At 42.2% G+C, this 16,220-nt stretch overlaps 1 protein-coding gene across 1 annotated transcript in view; it reads right to left on the bottom strand.

Annotated features, from left to right (window-relative positions):
* Positions 1–16,220, bottom strand: part of LOC126284756 (glucose dehydrogenase [FAD, quinone]) — a 481,160-nt gene that overhangs the window by 18,123 nt on the left and 446,817 nt on the right. Inside the window, exon 7 of the mRNA XM_049983901.1 lies at positions 7,915–8,184. Coding sequence (XP_049839858.1) covers positions 7,915–8,184 — 270 coding nt within the window. The remainder of the gene's footprint in view (positions 1–7,914; positions 8,185–16,220) is intronic.

Below are 16,220 nucleotides of genomic sequence, written 5' to 3'. Positions count from 1 at the left end.
GGATTTGAACAACAGAAGGTGACTTGGACGTTTCAGCAACGTAAAATACCCACAGGAGAGAAAAGAGGACGGACACTTTCAGCACGACAAGCCGTCGCCTGCGCTCAACCTCGTATCCACAGTTTGACGCAAGAGGCTTTGTACATACCACGTATCGCGGTGGCATCATTAGTCGTGACATTCATGGACTGGCAGTAGCTTCATCCGAGCGGATTTTATTTTCTCTCCACTGCTATCGCTACACGCCGACTTAGCGATGTAACAATTACTCATTGTACAGTCTCCAGCGCGCGAATGCAAAGGAAGGATAAGGCATTTGATAATTATAGTACGTCGGCGAGAAGCGTTATGATGCTTTAATTAGAAAATGGATGTGTTAATTGCGAGAGAGTTTTTTAAAGACATTGTACATACGAAAACCAATTACGCTGCTATAACGTTTTTATTGAGCTGTTCTGATTGCTATGAGCTCATTTCGAACCTCATGCTAATTTTCAAGTTATCTGCAAAATATTCTGAAACAAACGTTTTTGTGCACATTTTCGTTACCTTCAAATTACGTTAAGATTCTGAACAATTTATATCCTTACCACATCGCTGCTGCTGATGCTGTCGAAATGTATTAACCTTTAGTTTATGGAAGGACTGCACACTCTTTTTGAGATGGTCTATTATTATTGTATTTGAAAGCTTCTTTCGACAGCTTTTAACGATATGGTATAGTGACATTTCTGGATTGTTATTCTATGGGTTTGGGAGATCTTAGTGTCTTTGTTAATCTTTGTTCTGTTCATTGGTACTATGATTACGCGTCGGTTATCAGTCTGTGGATTTGCATGATTTTGTTATCTTTTTGTTTTCTGGTATGTTATCTGTGCTTGCTTTATTTACTCATGATCGATCTCGATGATTTCAACTAAGTCGTCGACGTAGTTTTCATGTTTTTATTCCGTTTGTACATTTAATATTTTTTGGGATATTTGTCCGTATGAGTGTAAATTTCTATTTCCACCAGAAGCTTTAGTTTCGGGCCCTTAGGTGTTAGGTGTTAGATTTCTGTGGCGCGTTCTCATTAGTTTACATGGTGATTTTCTGTTCCCAACAAAATGTTGAAGACACAAACTGAATTAAAACATAAAAACAACCTCGACAAATTTATTGAAACCATTGAAATCCATCACTGGTAAATAAATTAAGCAAAGATAACACCACCAGTAAACAAACAAAGGATAACAAAATCATATAAATCAACATATTAATAACCAAGACGTAATCATAGTACCAAAAAATAGAACAAAGTTTATATCGACTCGCAAACCCATGAAATAAATCAGAGAAGTAACGATAATTCCAGTAAACAAAACAAAGATAGTAACAGCTGATAAATCGGTAGAATAACAATCGAGAAATATAACCATAGCATATCGGTAAAAGCTGTCGAAAGAAGAAAACCAATATGCACTCCGTGTGCATACCGGGGGGAGTCATTCCAGATGTGGAAAGGGTCCTTCCCGATGTCATGGAGGGTACAGGGTGCACCCATGTGCAGGTGGTCGCTCATGTCGGCACCAATGATGTGTGTCGCTATGGATCGGAGGAAATCCTCTCTGGCTCCCGGCGGCTATCTGATTTGGTGAAGACTGCCAGTCTCGCTAGCGGGATGAAAGCAGAGCTCACCATCTGCAGCATCGTTGACAGGTCTGACTGCGGACCTTTGGTACAGAGCCGAGTGGAGAGTCTGAATCAGAGGCTGAGACGGTTCTGCGACCGTGTGGGCTGCAGATTCCTCGACTTGCGCCATAGGGTGGTGGGGTTTCGGGTTCTGCTGGACAGGTCAGGAGTTCACTACACGCAGCAGGCGGCTACTCGGGTAGCAGGCGTTGCGTGGCGTGGACTGGGCGGTTTTTTAGGTTAGGTGGCTTCGGGCAAGTACAGAAAGGCCAACAGCCTCAAAGGGTGCGGGGCAAAGTCAGGACAAGCGGGGACCAAGCAGCAATCGGTATTGTAATTGTAAATTGTCGAAGCTGCATTGGTAAGGTACCGGAACTTCAAGCGCTGATAGAAAGCACCGAAGCTGAAATAGTTATAGGTACAGAAAGCTGGCTGAAGCAAGAGATAAATTCTGCCGAAATTTTTACAAAGGTACAGACGGTGTTTAGAAAGGATATATTGCATGCAACCGGTGATGGCGTGTTTGTCGCTGTTAGTAGTAGTTTATCCTGTAGTGAAGTAGAAGTGGATAGTTCCCGTAAATTATTATGGGTGGAGGTTACACTCAATAACCGAGCTAGGTTGATGATTGGCTCCTTTTACCGACCTCCCGACTCAGCAGTATTAGTGGCAGAACAACTGAGAGAAAATTTGGAATACATTTCACATAAATTTTCTCTGCATGTTATAGTCTTAGGTGGAGATTTCAATTTACCAGATATAGACTGGGACACTCAGATGTTTAGGACGGGTGGTAGGGACAGAGCATCGAGTGACATTATACTGACTGCACTATCCGAAAATTACGTCGAGCAATTAAACAGAGAACCAACTCATGGACCTACAACTCTTGCACCTACTAATAACAAACAGACCCGAACTATTCGACTCTGTAAGTGCAGAACAGGGAATCAGTGATCATAAGGCCGCTGGAGCATCCCTGAATATGGAAGCTAATAGGAATATAAAAAAGGGATGAAGGTTTATCTGTTTAGCAAGAGTAATAGAAGGCAGATTTCAGACTACCTAACAGACCAAACGAAAATTTCTGTTCCGACACTGACAATGTTGAGTGTTTATGGAAAAAGTTCAAGGCAATCGTAAAATGCGTTTTAGACAGGTACGTGCCGAGTAAAACTGTGAGGGACAGTAAAAACCTACCGTGGTTCAACAACAAAGTTAGGAAACTACTGCGAAAGCAAAGAGAGCTTCACTCCATGTTTAAACACAGCCAAAACCTCTCAGACAAACAGAAGCTAAACGATGTAAAGGTAGAGTAAGGAGGGCTATGCGTGAAGTGTTCAGTGAATTCGAAAGTAAAATTCTATGCACCGACTTGACAGAAAATCCTAGGAAGTTCTGGTCTTACGTTAAATCAGTAAGTGGCTCGAAACAACATATCCAGACACTCCGGGATGATGATGACATTGAAACAGAGTATTACACGCGTAAAGCTGAAATACTAAACCATTTTTCCAAAGCTGTTTCACAGAGGAAGACCGCACTGCAGTTCCTTCTCTAAATCCTCGCACGAACGAAAAAATGGCTGACATCGAAATAACTGTCTAAGGAATAGAAAAGCAACTGGAATCACTCAACAGAGTTAAGTCCATTGGACCTGACTGGATACCAATTCGATTCTACACAGAGTACGTGAAAGAACTTGCCCCCCTTCTAACAGCCGTGTACCACAAGTCTCTAGAGGAACGGAAGGTTCCAAATGATTGGAAAAGAGCACAGGTAGTCCCAGCCTTCAAGAAGGGTCGTCGAGCAGATGCGCAAAACTATGGACCTATATCTCTGACGTCGATCTGTTGTAGAATTTTAGAACATGTCTTTTGCTCGAGTATCATGTCGTTTTTGGAAACCCAGAATCTACTCTGTAAGAATCAACATGGATTCCGGAAAAAGCGATCGTGTGAGATCCAACTCGCTTTATTTGTTCATGAGACCCAGAAAATATTAGATACAGGCTCCCAGGTAGATGCTATTTTCCTTGACTTCCGGAAGGCGTTCGATACAGTTGCGCACTGTCGCCTGATAAACAAAGTAAGATCCTACAGAATATCAGACCAGCTGTGTGGCTGGATTGAAGAGTTTTTATCAAAAAGAACACAACATGTTGTTATGAATGGAGAGACGTCTACAGACGTTAAAGTAACCTCTGGCGTGCCACAGGGGAGTGTTATGGAACCATTGCTTTCCAAAAAAAAAAAAAAAATGGTTCAAATGGCTCCGAGCACTATGGGACTCAACTGCTGTGGTCATCAGTCCCCTAGAACTTAGAACTACTTAAACCTAACTAACCTAAGGACATCACACACATCCATGCCCGAGGCAGGATTCGAACCTGCGACCGTAGCAGTCTCACGGTTCCGGACTGCGCGCCTAGAACCGCGAGACCACCGCGGCCATCTTTGCTTTTCACAATGTATATAAATGACTTAGTAGATAGTGTTGGAAGTTCCATTCGGCTTTTCGCGGATTTTGCTGTAGTATACAGAGAAGTTGCAGCATTAGAAAAATGTAGCGAAATGCAGGAAGATCTGCAGCGGATAGGCACTTGGTGCAGTGAGTGGCAACTGACCCTTAACATAGACAAATGTAATGTATTGCGAATACATAGAAAGAAGGATCCATTGTTGTATGATTGTATGATAGCGGAACAAACACTGGTAGCAGTTACTTCTGTGAAATATCTGAGAGTATGCGTGCGGAATGATTTAAAGTCGAACGATCATATAAAATTAATTGTTGGTAAGGCGGGTGTTAGGCTGAGATTCACTGGGAGAGTCCTTAGAAAATGTAGTCCATCAACAAAGGAGGTGGCTTACTAAACACTCGTTCGACCTATACTTGAGTATTGCTCATCAGTGTGGGATCGGTACCAAATCGGGTTGACGGAGAAGATAGAGAAGATCCAAAGAAGAGCTTCGCGTTTCGTCACAGGGATATTTGGTAACCGTGATAGCGTTACGGAGATGTTTAGCAAACTCAAGTGGCAGACTCTGCAAGAGAGGCGTTCTGCATCGCGGTGTAGCTTGCTCGCCAGGCTTCGGGAGGGTGCGTTTCTGGATAAGGTATCGAATGTATTGCCTCCCCCTACTTATACCTCCCGAGGAGATCACGAATGCAAAATTAGAGAGATTCAGGCGCGCATGTAGGCTTTCAGACAGTCGTTCTTCCCGCGAACCATACGCGACTGGAACAGAAAAGGTAGGTAATGACAGTGGCACATAAAGTGCCCTCCGCCCCACACCGTTGGGTGGCTTGCGGAGTATGAATGTAGATGTAGATATAGAAGCTTTCTCAAAAACATTGTGCGGTATAAGCATAAACGGATGGTTAGCACAATCTTCACCTATTTCAACATTTCGACAGCACCAGAAATAACGGTGTGCTAAGGATGTAAGAAATTCAGAATTGTAACATAATTTGTTAGTCACGAAAATGTACACAAAAAGTTTCTTTCATGACTGAATTTTTTGCAGGTAGCTTGAAACAGACCATGGGGTTCCAAATGAGCTCACAGCAATGAGAAACTGTCTGAATTTCCCAATGTTGCAGTTGTGGGTGTCAACCTTTCAGTCACTTAGATGTTCCCATTCTAAGCAAAGGCACTCAAGAAATGTCTTTAACAACAACTGATGAGAAATTAATAGTACCAGTTTGGATTAACAACAACAGTCTTCACAAAACATATGAAGTATACACGGTGAGTCACCTAACATTATTGTTGGATATATTTCGTAAACCACATCAAATACTGACGAATCGATTCCACAGACCGAACGTGAGGAGAGGGGCTGGTGTAATTGGTTAATACAAACCATAAAAAAAATGCACAGAAGTATGTATTTTATCACAAACCTACGTTTTTTTTAAATGGAACCCCGTAACTTTTGTTAGCACATCTGAACATATAAACAAGTACGTAATCAGTGCCGTTTGTTGCATTGTAAAATGTTAATTACACCCGGAGATATTGTAAACTAAAGTTGACGCTTGAGTACCACTCCTCCGCTGTTCGATCGTATGTATCGGAGAGCACCGAATTACGTAGGGATCCAAAGGGAACGGTGATTGACCTTAGGTACAGAAGAGCCTGGAACAGCACATTACGTCCACATGCTAACACGTTTTTAATGGTCTTTCTCACTGACGCACATGTACATTACCATGAGGGGTGAGGTACACGTACACACGTGGTTTCTGTTTTCAATTACGGAATGTAATGTACTGTTCCAGTCTCTTCTGTACCTAAGGTCCATCACCGTTGCCTTTGGATCCCTACGTAATTCGGTGCTCTCCGATAAACCCGATCCAACAGCGGAGGAGTGGTACTCAAGCGTCAACTTTAGGTTACATTATATCGGGATGTAATTAACATTTTACAATGAAACAAACTGCACTGATTACGTATTTGTTTATATGTTCAGATGTGCTAACAAAACTAACGGGGTTCCATTAAAAAAAAAACGTAGGTTTGTGTTTAAAAACATACTTCCGTGCATTTTTTTTATGGTTTGTGTTAACCAATTACACCAGCCCCTCTCCTCACATTCGGTCTGTGGAATCGATTCGTCAGTATTTGATGTGGTTTACGAAATATATCCAGAGGTAACGTTAGGTGACTCACCCTCTATATACTTGAATATTTCTGGTATCTCAACTGAAGACTTTTCAGCGCTCATTTAACTTTAGGACTCTGTATCTCAGAATGAACAAAAATGGACTTGTACCACTATTGAAATAAGTCCTTCATATGATACAGATGTGACAGATGTGAAAATTACCGAACTATCAATTTAATAAGTCACGGCTGTAAAATACTAACGCGAATTCTTTACAGACGAATGGAAAAACTGGTAGAAGCCGACCTCGGGGAAGATCAGTTTGGATTCCGTAGAAATATTGGAACACGTGAGGCAGTACTGACCCTACGACTTATCTTAGAAGCTAGATTAAGAAAAGGCAAACCTATGTTTATAGCAATTGTAGACTTAGAGAAAGCTTTTGACAATGTTGACTTGAATACACTCTTTCAAATTCTGAAAGTGGCTGGGGTAAAATACCGGGAGCGGAAGGCTATTTACAATTAGTACAGAAACCAGATGGCAGTTATGAGTCGAGGGGTTTGAAAGGGAAGCAGTGGTTTCGAAGGGAGTGAGACAGGTTTGTAGCCTATCCCCGATGTTATTCAATCTGTATATTGGGCAAGCAGTAAAGGAAACAAAAGTAAAGTTGGTAGTAGGAATTAAAATCCATGGAGAAGAAATAAAAACTTTGAGGTTCGCAGATGACACTGTAATTATGTCAGAGACAGCAAAGTACTTGGAAGAGCAGTTGAACGGAATTGACAGTATCTTGAAAAGAGGATATAAGATGAACATCAACAAAAACAAAACGAGGATAATGGATTGCAGTCGAATTAAATCGGGTGATTCTGAGGGAATTAGATTAGGAAATGAGACACGTAAGGTAGTAAACGAGTTTTGTTATTTGGGGAGCAAAATAACTGATGATGGTCGAAGTAGAGAGGGTATAAAATGTAGACTGGCGATGGCAAGGAAAACAATTCACAAGAAGAGAAATTTTTTAACATCGAATATAGATTTAACTGTCAGGAAGTCGTTTCTGAAAGTATTTGTATGGAGTGTAGCCATGTATGGAAGTGAAACATGGACGATAAATAGTTTGGACAAGAAGAGAACAGATGCTTTCGAAACGTGTTGCTACAGAATAATGCTAAAGATTAGATGGGTAGATCACGTAACTAATGAGGAGGTATTGAATATAATTGGGGAGAAGAGGAATTTGTGGCACAACTTGACTAGAAGAAGGGATCGGTTGGTAGGACATATTCTGAGGCATCAAGGGGTCACCAATTTAGTATTGGAGGGCAGCGTGGAGGGTAAAAATCGTAGAGGGAGACCAAGAGACGAATACACTAAGCAGATTCAGAAGGATGTAGGCTGCAGTAGGTACTGGGAGATGAAGCAGCTTGCACAGGATAGAGTAGCATGGAGAGCTGAATCAAACCAGTCTCAGGACTGACGACAACAACAACAATGATACAGGTGAAAGCATAGTAACGATCACAGAAGTAGCAAGATTAATGAGTCATTATGTTCTTGCTTCCTACGTTAGTTGTTAGGGCCAGTGACGGACAGCGTATGTTTGTACGGAGGGAATGTCACTGACCTCGCTGCGGGCGAAGATGCGGTCGCGGCGGCCCGTGTCCCCGCGGATGACCTCGACGCCGTAGGCCTCGCGTGACGACTCGTTGATGAGGACCCTGGTGACGGTCGTGTTGAGCATGATGTGCAGGTTCGGCCTGTTGCGGTTGGGCCGCAGGAACGCCTTGGCCGTCGACAGCCGGCTGCCGTTGCGAGAAGTCGTCTGCGCGATGGCGAAGCCCGTGTGGAAGGCGCCGTTCAGGTCGCGAACCTGGAACCCCAGCTCGCGGCCAGCCTGTAAACACAAATTTTCGTAGTTCGTCACTTCATCCTAAGGTTATCTTTACAACCATAACACACCTGTCAACTTAAAAATTTAATGAATCTTCCTGGCAGTTTTAATCTGCCAGGAAGTTTCATATCAGCGCACACTCCGCTGCAGAGTGACAATCTCATTCTGGAAACATCCCCCAGGCTGTGGCTAAGCCATGTCTCCAAGTATCCTTTCTTTCAGGAGTGCTAGTTCTGCAAGGTTCGCAGGAGAGCTTCTGTAATGTTTGGAAGGTAGGAGACGAGATACTGGCAGAAGTAAATCTGTGAGGAGTGGCCTTCAGTCGTGCTTCGGTAGCTCAGATGGTAGAGCACTTTGCCCGCGAAAGGCAAAGGTCCCGAGTTCGAGTCTCGGATGGGCACACAGTTTTAATCTGCCAGGAAGTTTCATATCAGCGCACACTCCGCTGCAGAGTGAAAATCTCATTCTGGAAACATCCCCCAGGCTGTGGCTAAGCCATGTCTCCAAGTATCCTTTCTTTCAGGAGTGCTAGTTCTGCAAGGTTCGCAGGAGAGCTTCTGTAATGTTTGGAAGGTAGGACACGAGATACTGGCAGAAGTAAATCTGTGAGGAGCGGCCTTGAGTCGTGCTTCGGTAGCTCAGATGGTAGAGCACTTTGCCCGCGAAAGGCAAAGGTCCCGAGTTCGAGTCTCGGATGGGCACACAGTTTTAATCTGCCAGGAAGTTTCATATCAGCGCACACTCCGCTGCAGAGTGAAAATCTCATTCTGGAAACATCCCCCAGGCTGTGGCTAAGCCATGTCTCCAAGTATCATTTCTTTCTGCAAGGTTCGCAGGAGAGCTTCTGTAATGTTTGGAAGGTAGGAGACGAGGTACTGGCAGAAGTAAATCTGTAAGGAGCAGCCTTGAGTCGTGCTTCGGTAGCTCAGATGGTAGCCGGCACGGTAGCTCAGCGTGTTCGGTAAGAGGGCTGTGTGCTCTCTGTAAGGTATTTTTCGTAAGGTATTTTTACGTTCCCTGCACTGCTCGTTTCTACACAGGTTTTTACAAACAGGTTAGCTAGTTGTGATACTACACTATTCATTCATCTCTCGCACCAGCACATATGCGTTGCACACGTCACGTTTATTAAAATTCACGGTAAATGATGACAGCCAAAACACTTGCAGGGTAAAGATTCATTAAAATTCTTGACCGCGGTTTCGGTATATCTAAATATAGCTTCAACAAAAATTACATCCTGCAATAGAGATTCATAAAACAACTGTGCCAAGGCGTCAATTATTTCATGAATCTCCATTGCAGGATGTAATTTTAGTGTATTTTACTTCTGATGAAGGTATGTTTAGATATACCGAAACTGTGGTCAAGAATTTTAATAAATCTTTACCCTGCAGCTGTTTTGGCTGTCATCATTTACCGTGAAGAATTTCAACATTTGCTGTTTCAGCCATGTTTAAAATCTTGATTTATTAAAATTACCTGAAGTTCTTAGCTCGAGGTGAGCCACTGTGTTCAGTGGATCGAAGTCACGATTTTCCTCACGATGTTCGCCGTAGGCTTGGACGAAATGGTGGGTTTACCAAGGAAATCCGTTCGAACACGGTTTTAATCGGCCGGAAGACTTACAACCGTAATATTTCCATCCCTGATACACTACCCACATCATGCAAACACTCACTTCCTAAAATCATCAAGGCTGTGACGATAACTCTGTCTTGAAATTATTCTGTTCGTGTTTTCCCACTTATCTGTCTGGAAAAAAATGTCGATGTCTGTTCATAAAGAAGAAAGATGCTGAACAACATTAAAGATTATATATGCCACACAGATTTTGGAGGTACACTGTAAAAAGTATGATGTTCAATGGCAAACGAACTTACTGCTAACGTTCGTTAAACCTGTTCGGTCTCCATTGTCCTGTGGTTCAGCGTCTCACAGTCCGTGTTTGAAAACAGGGTCAGACGCCTTGATTTCGATTCCCACACCGTATCAGGATTTTCTTCTACGATTTATCGCTTCTTTCACTTCCAGCAATGAATTATATGCGACGTAAATGAAAACTGCTAAAATTCACCTTGATTCGGAGTTTACGTTAACTGGTAGGCCCCTCCATGTAACTGACTGGAAAAGGCTAGGAAATATCACTTCCAATTCAACAATGCGCAGTAATACACTCCGATGTTCAAACAAGCCTTTGGATGGACTACTGCCTTTATCTGATTTCACTACCTAAATAATCCATTAACGTACGTCGTGTACGCTATAATTTCCTTCTTTAACATGTTGGCTTTAATAATCCCCTAGGGCAAATCATTTTACAGTTTCATTCATTCGTGAAAAACTCTTTTTTGAGTGGGTACAGAAGTAAGAAAACTATTTTCGTAGAATCACGTCTACACATTAGTAGGCGTTAAGCGGAGGGAATTACGGGAGCAGTTGGCTAAGTGACCCGTTCGTGAAACGAATTTTTTATTCTATCATTGTCAAAGAAGCCTTTTCCAAAGTATTGTATGCGGTATGTGTTATACTAAACCCATCCTCGATCCCTCAAATATTGAAAACCATTTTAGTTCGGCTTTCATAAAACTAGCACTATAAATATAAACATAATTCAAATACTGAGTTAATATTCACCTTATGGGCAGTCAAATTTCTGATTAATGCATATAAAGTGAAGAGATATATTTTGTTGTCGCAGTTGTTGTCTTCAGTCCGAAGGCTCGTTTGATGCACCTCTTCTCTACCCTGTGCACGTCTTGTCAACTATTGCAACACACATTCATTGATCTTGCTTGCCATATTCATTCTCCGGTCTCGCCACACTTCCCTCCAGTACTACATTTGTGTTTCTTTGGTACCTCAGAATGTGATCCCGTATTATAGTCAAGTTGTGCGACAAACTGCTTTTTTCCACTCAGCACCACCTCATTAGTTACACGATTTACCCACTTAATCTTCAGCATTCTTCTGTAGCATCAAATTTCAAATTTTTCTATTTTCTTCTTGTCTAAAATGTTCCTCGTACGGGTTTCACTTGCGTACTAAGTTAAATGTCCACCCACATGTTGCCAACTTTGTTTCGACAACGCAGCAGAACTTTCGCTGGGTAGCCCTTGCACATCCTCCATGCCGTCCGGATCTCTCCGCATGCGATTTTCACATTTTTGGAGCTCCGACGAAAGACATTCGTAACGTCGAGTTGCTTCGAAGATCTACACTCGCGGTTCCGTACGCAACTCCAAACATTCTTTCCATGAAGGTGTTGACCATTTTGTCTCATAGTGGGATAAATGTAGTTACGGTTATGGAGATTACTTTTGGAATAATTGAGCCGTGCCGACTCACATCGATCAGTCAATGCAAAGAAGGCAGTAGCGGGGCCAGATTTTTGGTGGGCCTCCAGGCGAAGAGCTTTGACCGTTGACAGAATTGGCTGGATGAATGGGAAGGAGCACTTGCAGGGTGTGAGGCCGGTTTGACTTCGCTGTGTGGAGCTGACAGTAAACAGCTTTTGCAGAGTACAGACATCTGGCGAAGATGGTGTTTTTGGTTGGCTGTGGTGGGATTCTTTATGTGGCTTCTGCGCCTCGTTTTGTTAAAGTCGTAGCGCTGCGACTAGTTTCTCCTTCCCAAAAGGTCTGCTGTGCCTGCTGTTTATGGGTGGTCGTTCCAAAAGAACTGAAGTTTTACTTAATGTAAGCAATTCCGTTTCATTACAGACGTTGGCGGCACCTGTTTGTGAAGTATGTGGAACTCCCGTGGTCTATGTTGCAGAGCTAATGGAAGTACATTCATCAGAGCTGCCTGTTTAAATTGGTCATATTAGTGTGGACGATGTTGAAGGCGCAACTGTGTGTTGTTCTTCCTTTTAAGTACAGTGAAATCTAAATCAGAATGTCTTTCGGTGTAATCATTTTCGTTGAGCACTTGTAGAACATTTTAGTGGGGTCAGTATAAATTGGGGTGCCTTTTCACTGTAATCGTATTAACTATTTGCGAAAAATTTTGGTGGGGTAGTTAGTTGACCTGAGCCCGAGATTTTCTTTGGTAAATTCTGCTAAAACAGAATGTACCGTTCCACTGGAGTTGTTACGGGTAGCCTAGTAAACAAAGTTCGACATCTGATTGTTCAAATCGCTCTAACCACTATGGGACTTTACAGCTGAGGTCATCAGTCCCCTAAACTTACAAATACTTAAACCTAACTAACCTAAGTACATGACACACATCCATGCCCGATGCAGGATTCGAACCTGCGACAGTAGTAGCCACGTGGTTCCGGACTGAAGCTCCTAGAACCGCTCGGCCACCGCGGCCGGCTCGACATCTGAGATTCGGTTGCTTAGCTATTTGGGGTTAGTAAGAGTTACCCGATCGTTGCTTATAGCTAGTGTCTTCTGCAAAACATGTTAGAAGTCAGCGAATTTGAATCTTCTTCCATTTCAAAAGAGTGTGCAATGACTGTCCTGCTGCATAATTAGCACAAGTAATTGCTTGCCAATTAATTTTGGGGGCACGTAAGCCTTACTGGTTTTCTCATTCCTGAAATCAGAGTGTTACTCAGTTGTCAAGCTCTTTGTTGCTTATCGTCATATTCGCTGATTGGGTAGACGTTTGTTCATTTAATTACGTTTGGCTCTAAATATGTGCCGCTCTTTGTAAGCAGTGCACTGTCACTATTTCCTAAGGATAGTTCTTAGTGTGTTGTAGTTCACGTTGTACGGGACCCGCCCCATCCACAAGCATACCCGTGGGTGGCCATTTCAAACGACCCATTCTGTCCGTCTTGTAATCCCACCTGTCGCAAAGCTGAATTGTATCTTTATAACATCTCCTGGTTCTGAACTTCTGTCACCAACGGACGTCACGCATTGCTTATGTTACTATTGTTGTTAACAAATCTGCTGCAATCATTTAAGATATTATATTTAAAAGCCAATTGAAAAATTTGGTAAATGGAAAGCTTTCGATTATTATTATGCAGCTTCGCTGACTTTAGATAACAGTCAATATTTGACAAATTCCTTAGTTTCTTAATTGTTTAAAAGATCTTTTGCTGACGTCAATTGCTGATCTAATTTTCTCGTTAATATTCGATAAGTTCTTTAATTTCTTACTTGTTTTCAAAAGCTATTTTACTGATGTCGTAAGTTGTTAACTATTATTTACTTAGAAGTTCGTCCATGTTTTCAACTGTGAATGCTGTTTTCTTGCCTCCTGGTCCAGACTTACCGCTCAACAGCGTGGTAAGCTGCTTTAGTGTAACTATGCCCTTTCCAGTAATAAACATTTTACGTTCTTTCCATGTATCTAGGTTTTCCTTTGACTCCCTTTATACCCTCAGGAAACATTTCCTAACATTCAAATTTATATTCGATGTTTAAACAAATTCCCATCTTCAAAAACGCTCCTTTTTCACCATTGTTACCCTACAATTAATGTCCCCTCTAATTCAGCCATTATCAGTTATTTTGCTGCCCAAATAGCAAAACTAACGTACAACGCTTAGGTCTCACTTCCGAATCTAGTTCCCTCAGCGCTTCTGGTTTAATTCGACTACATTCCATTACCCATAACGTCAATCAAATGTACGACTGGGTAACGCGGCGCATGGATTAAAACACTGGAATCTCAATTGCAGAAATCGGGACTCAATTTACCGATGAAAAAGGAAGATCAGGTTTTGAGGTCCAGTCGTCGACATAATTAGACAAGCAGCACAAGCCTGGAGTAGATAACGAAAACGGAAGTGCCGTTTCAAATGAACCCTCACAGCTTTCACCTTAAATGATTTCGAGGGATCACGGGAAATCTAGCTCTGGATCCCCGGGCGGCGATTTAAACTGACATCGTCCTGAATACCAGTCGTGACGTAACTCAAGAGCCACCTCGTTCGTAGTTCCAGATCGGACCATCAAGATTAAGGTTTTCTTTGGTTTCCTTAGCTCTGTGAAGGACAAATCACTGACGTTTCTTCGAAAGGGTCACGCCTTTCCGCACTTCCACAGTTAGAACTTCCGATTCGTCCAACTTCGTCGATGGGATTCAAATCCCTGATCTACCTTCCTTCCTTTTCTTGGTCTGTCGAATGCTGGCAGAACATTTTAAAAAGTAAGTAGGAGATCGCCGGTTACGACAGCCACTCTTCTTACTAGCGTCCAAAAGAAGGTTCTGAGGAGTTTCTTTTTGATTCCGGCTACACGTGATCGTATTTGATTTTAGGCTTTCTGTCTTCCTGATCACCACTAGGAATCTCCTTGCTTTCTTATGTTCCGACATTTCTGAGTGAGAGGCATCTTTTGACGAAGAAGTCTCTTTTTCAATCAATGGATTATTAATCTTGAAACTTTTTTGACAGGCTGAAACTGGGGAGTGGATCGGGACTCGAACTTAGATCCTTGTCTTTCGAACGGAATTTTCTTAGCGAATTACCCGTCCGGGCAGGACATTATAAGCCGTTACAGTGTCGGCTGTTTTATTCCATCAACACAGAGCTTGTCTACATTTAGTGGAACCTTGGAGGCATCCTGATTTTCTGTCATCGTTGTTTTAATGTGCATGCAAGCTCCATTATCGTTCAGCGTACGCAAATGAATGCTGATACCAAACATGAAAAATCACAAGTGATTAATAGATAAGCGTCTTACTTGTAAAATGTTCTACCATCTTGAGAATGGGCGCTGATGATCACGTTATTAAGCGCCCAACAATTTTGAACCGATCCACCCATGGACATCAATGTTTGATTCATGCCATATAACAATTCAGGCAACAGGCATATTTTCTGTATATGAAAATATCAGTTCCATATTTCTACTTCTTTGTAGCTATTCTCTGTCGGGTACATCAGTTGAAATGCTGGGAACAGTTAAATGAAAGACGGTACATGAACTTGTGTTCCCAACAAACATCTGTCAGTTCTCTCAGCCATTAAAGATGTATGTCGTGATGATTTCATAGCAATATCATAACCGAATATCTGTACCATTTCCGTCGAACTGAGCTAGCGTTCAAAATTAGCCAACTTTCTACCTAGTTTTTGTCAGGCACTGTCTAGCAGCATTTTTTTCTGTTTTTGAAAGCCATATCAACGGATATGATCGAAGTAAGGGGGATAATCAATGTGGACTGGCAATTCCAAGAACAGCGTTTCAGAAAAGGGGAAATTTTTCAACATTTAGTACAGATTTAACCATGGAACTCTTTTCTGAAAGTATTTGTATGAATCGTAGCCATGTATGGAAGTAAAATATGGACGATAAAAAATTTAGACAAGAAAAGAATAGAAGATTTTCAAATGTGGTGGTACGGAAGAATGCTAAAGATTAGGTGGGTAGGTCACGAAGCCAATGAGGAGTTAATGAATAAAATTGGGGAGAAGAGTAATTTGTGGCACAATCTGACTAGAAGAAGGAATTGGTGATAGGACACATTCTGAAGCATCAAGGGATCATCAATTTAGCACTGGAGGGAAGCGCGGTTAAAAATCGTAGACGAACAACAAGAGATGAACGCAGTACGTAGATTCATTGGGGTGTAGGTTGCAGTAGTTACTCGGAAATTAAGGGGCTTGCACAGGATAGAGCTGCATGGAGAGCTGCATCAAACCAGTCTTTGGACTGAAGGCAACAACAACACTGACGTTTGCATTGTCGGTTGTCACCATGTCAGTGTTATCTGATGCATGATATCAGTGAAGCTGGATTTTCATTAGTGATGAGTATTCCAGTTACAGTTTAATTCAAAGAAGCTTAAGAACACTTTAATGAACTACCTGCGCCACCTGAGGATTAGGGGTCCGATTGGCAATGTTTTTCTATTTTCTTGTATTGGATTACTATGCCTTAGTTTTTTTACGTGTCAAATATAGAAGAGTTTATAATTTCCGCAGTGGCAAGCTTCCGTCAACTATTATCGTTGCTTACTTCCTCTTCCGTAAAGACGCCAGTGGCTATATTTCTTAGGTTAGAAAAGGGGAAGCTTGTCCATTGGCTGCGGAAAGGAAACAACCGCAGGCACAATTGGAGGAAAGAATC

Source organism: Schistocerca gregaria, chromosome 8 (assembly GCF_023897955.1).
Source record: "Schistocerca gregaria isolate iqSchGreg1 chromosome 8, iqSchGreg1.2, whole genome shotgun sequence".
In the NCBI taxonomy this organism is placed as follows: domain Eukaryota; kingdom Metazoa; phylum Arthropoda; class Insecta; order Orthoptera; family Acrididae; genus Schistocerca; species Schistocerca gregaria.
Note: the sequence above shows the minus strand (reverse complement) of the source record. Positions and strands in the feature narration are given on the sequence as shown.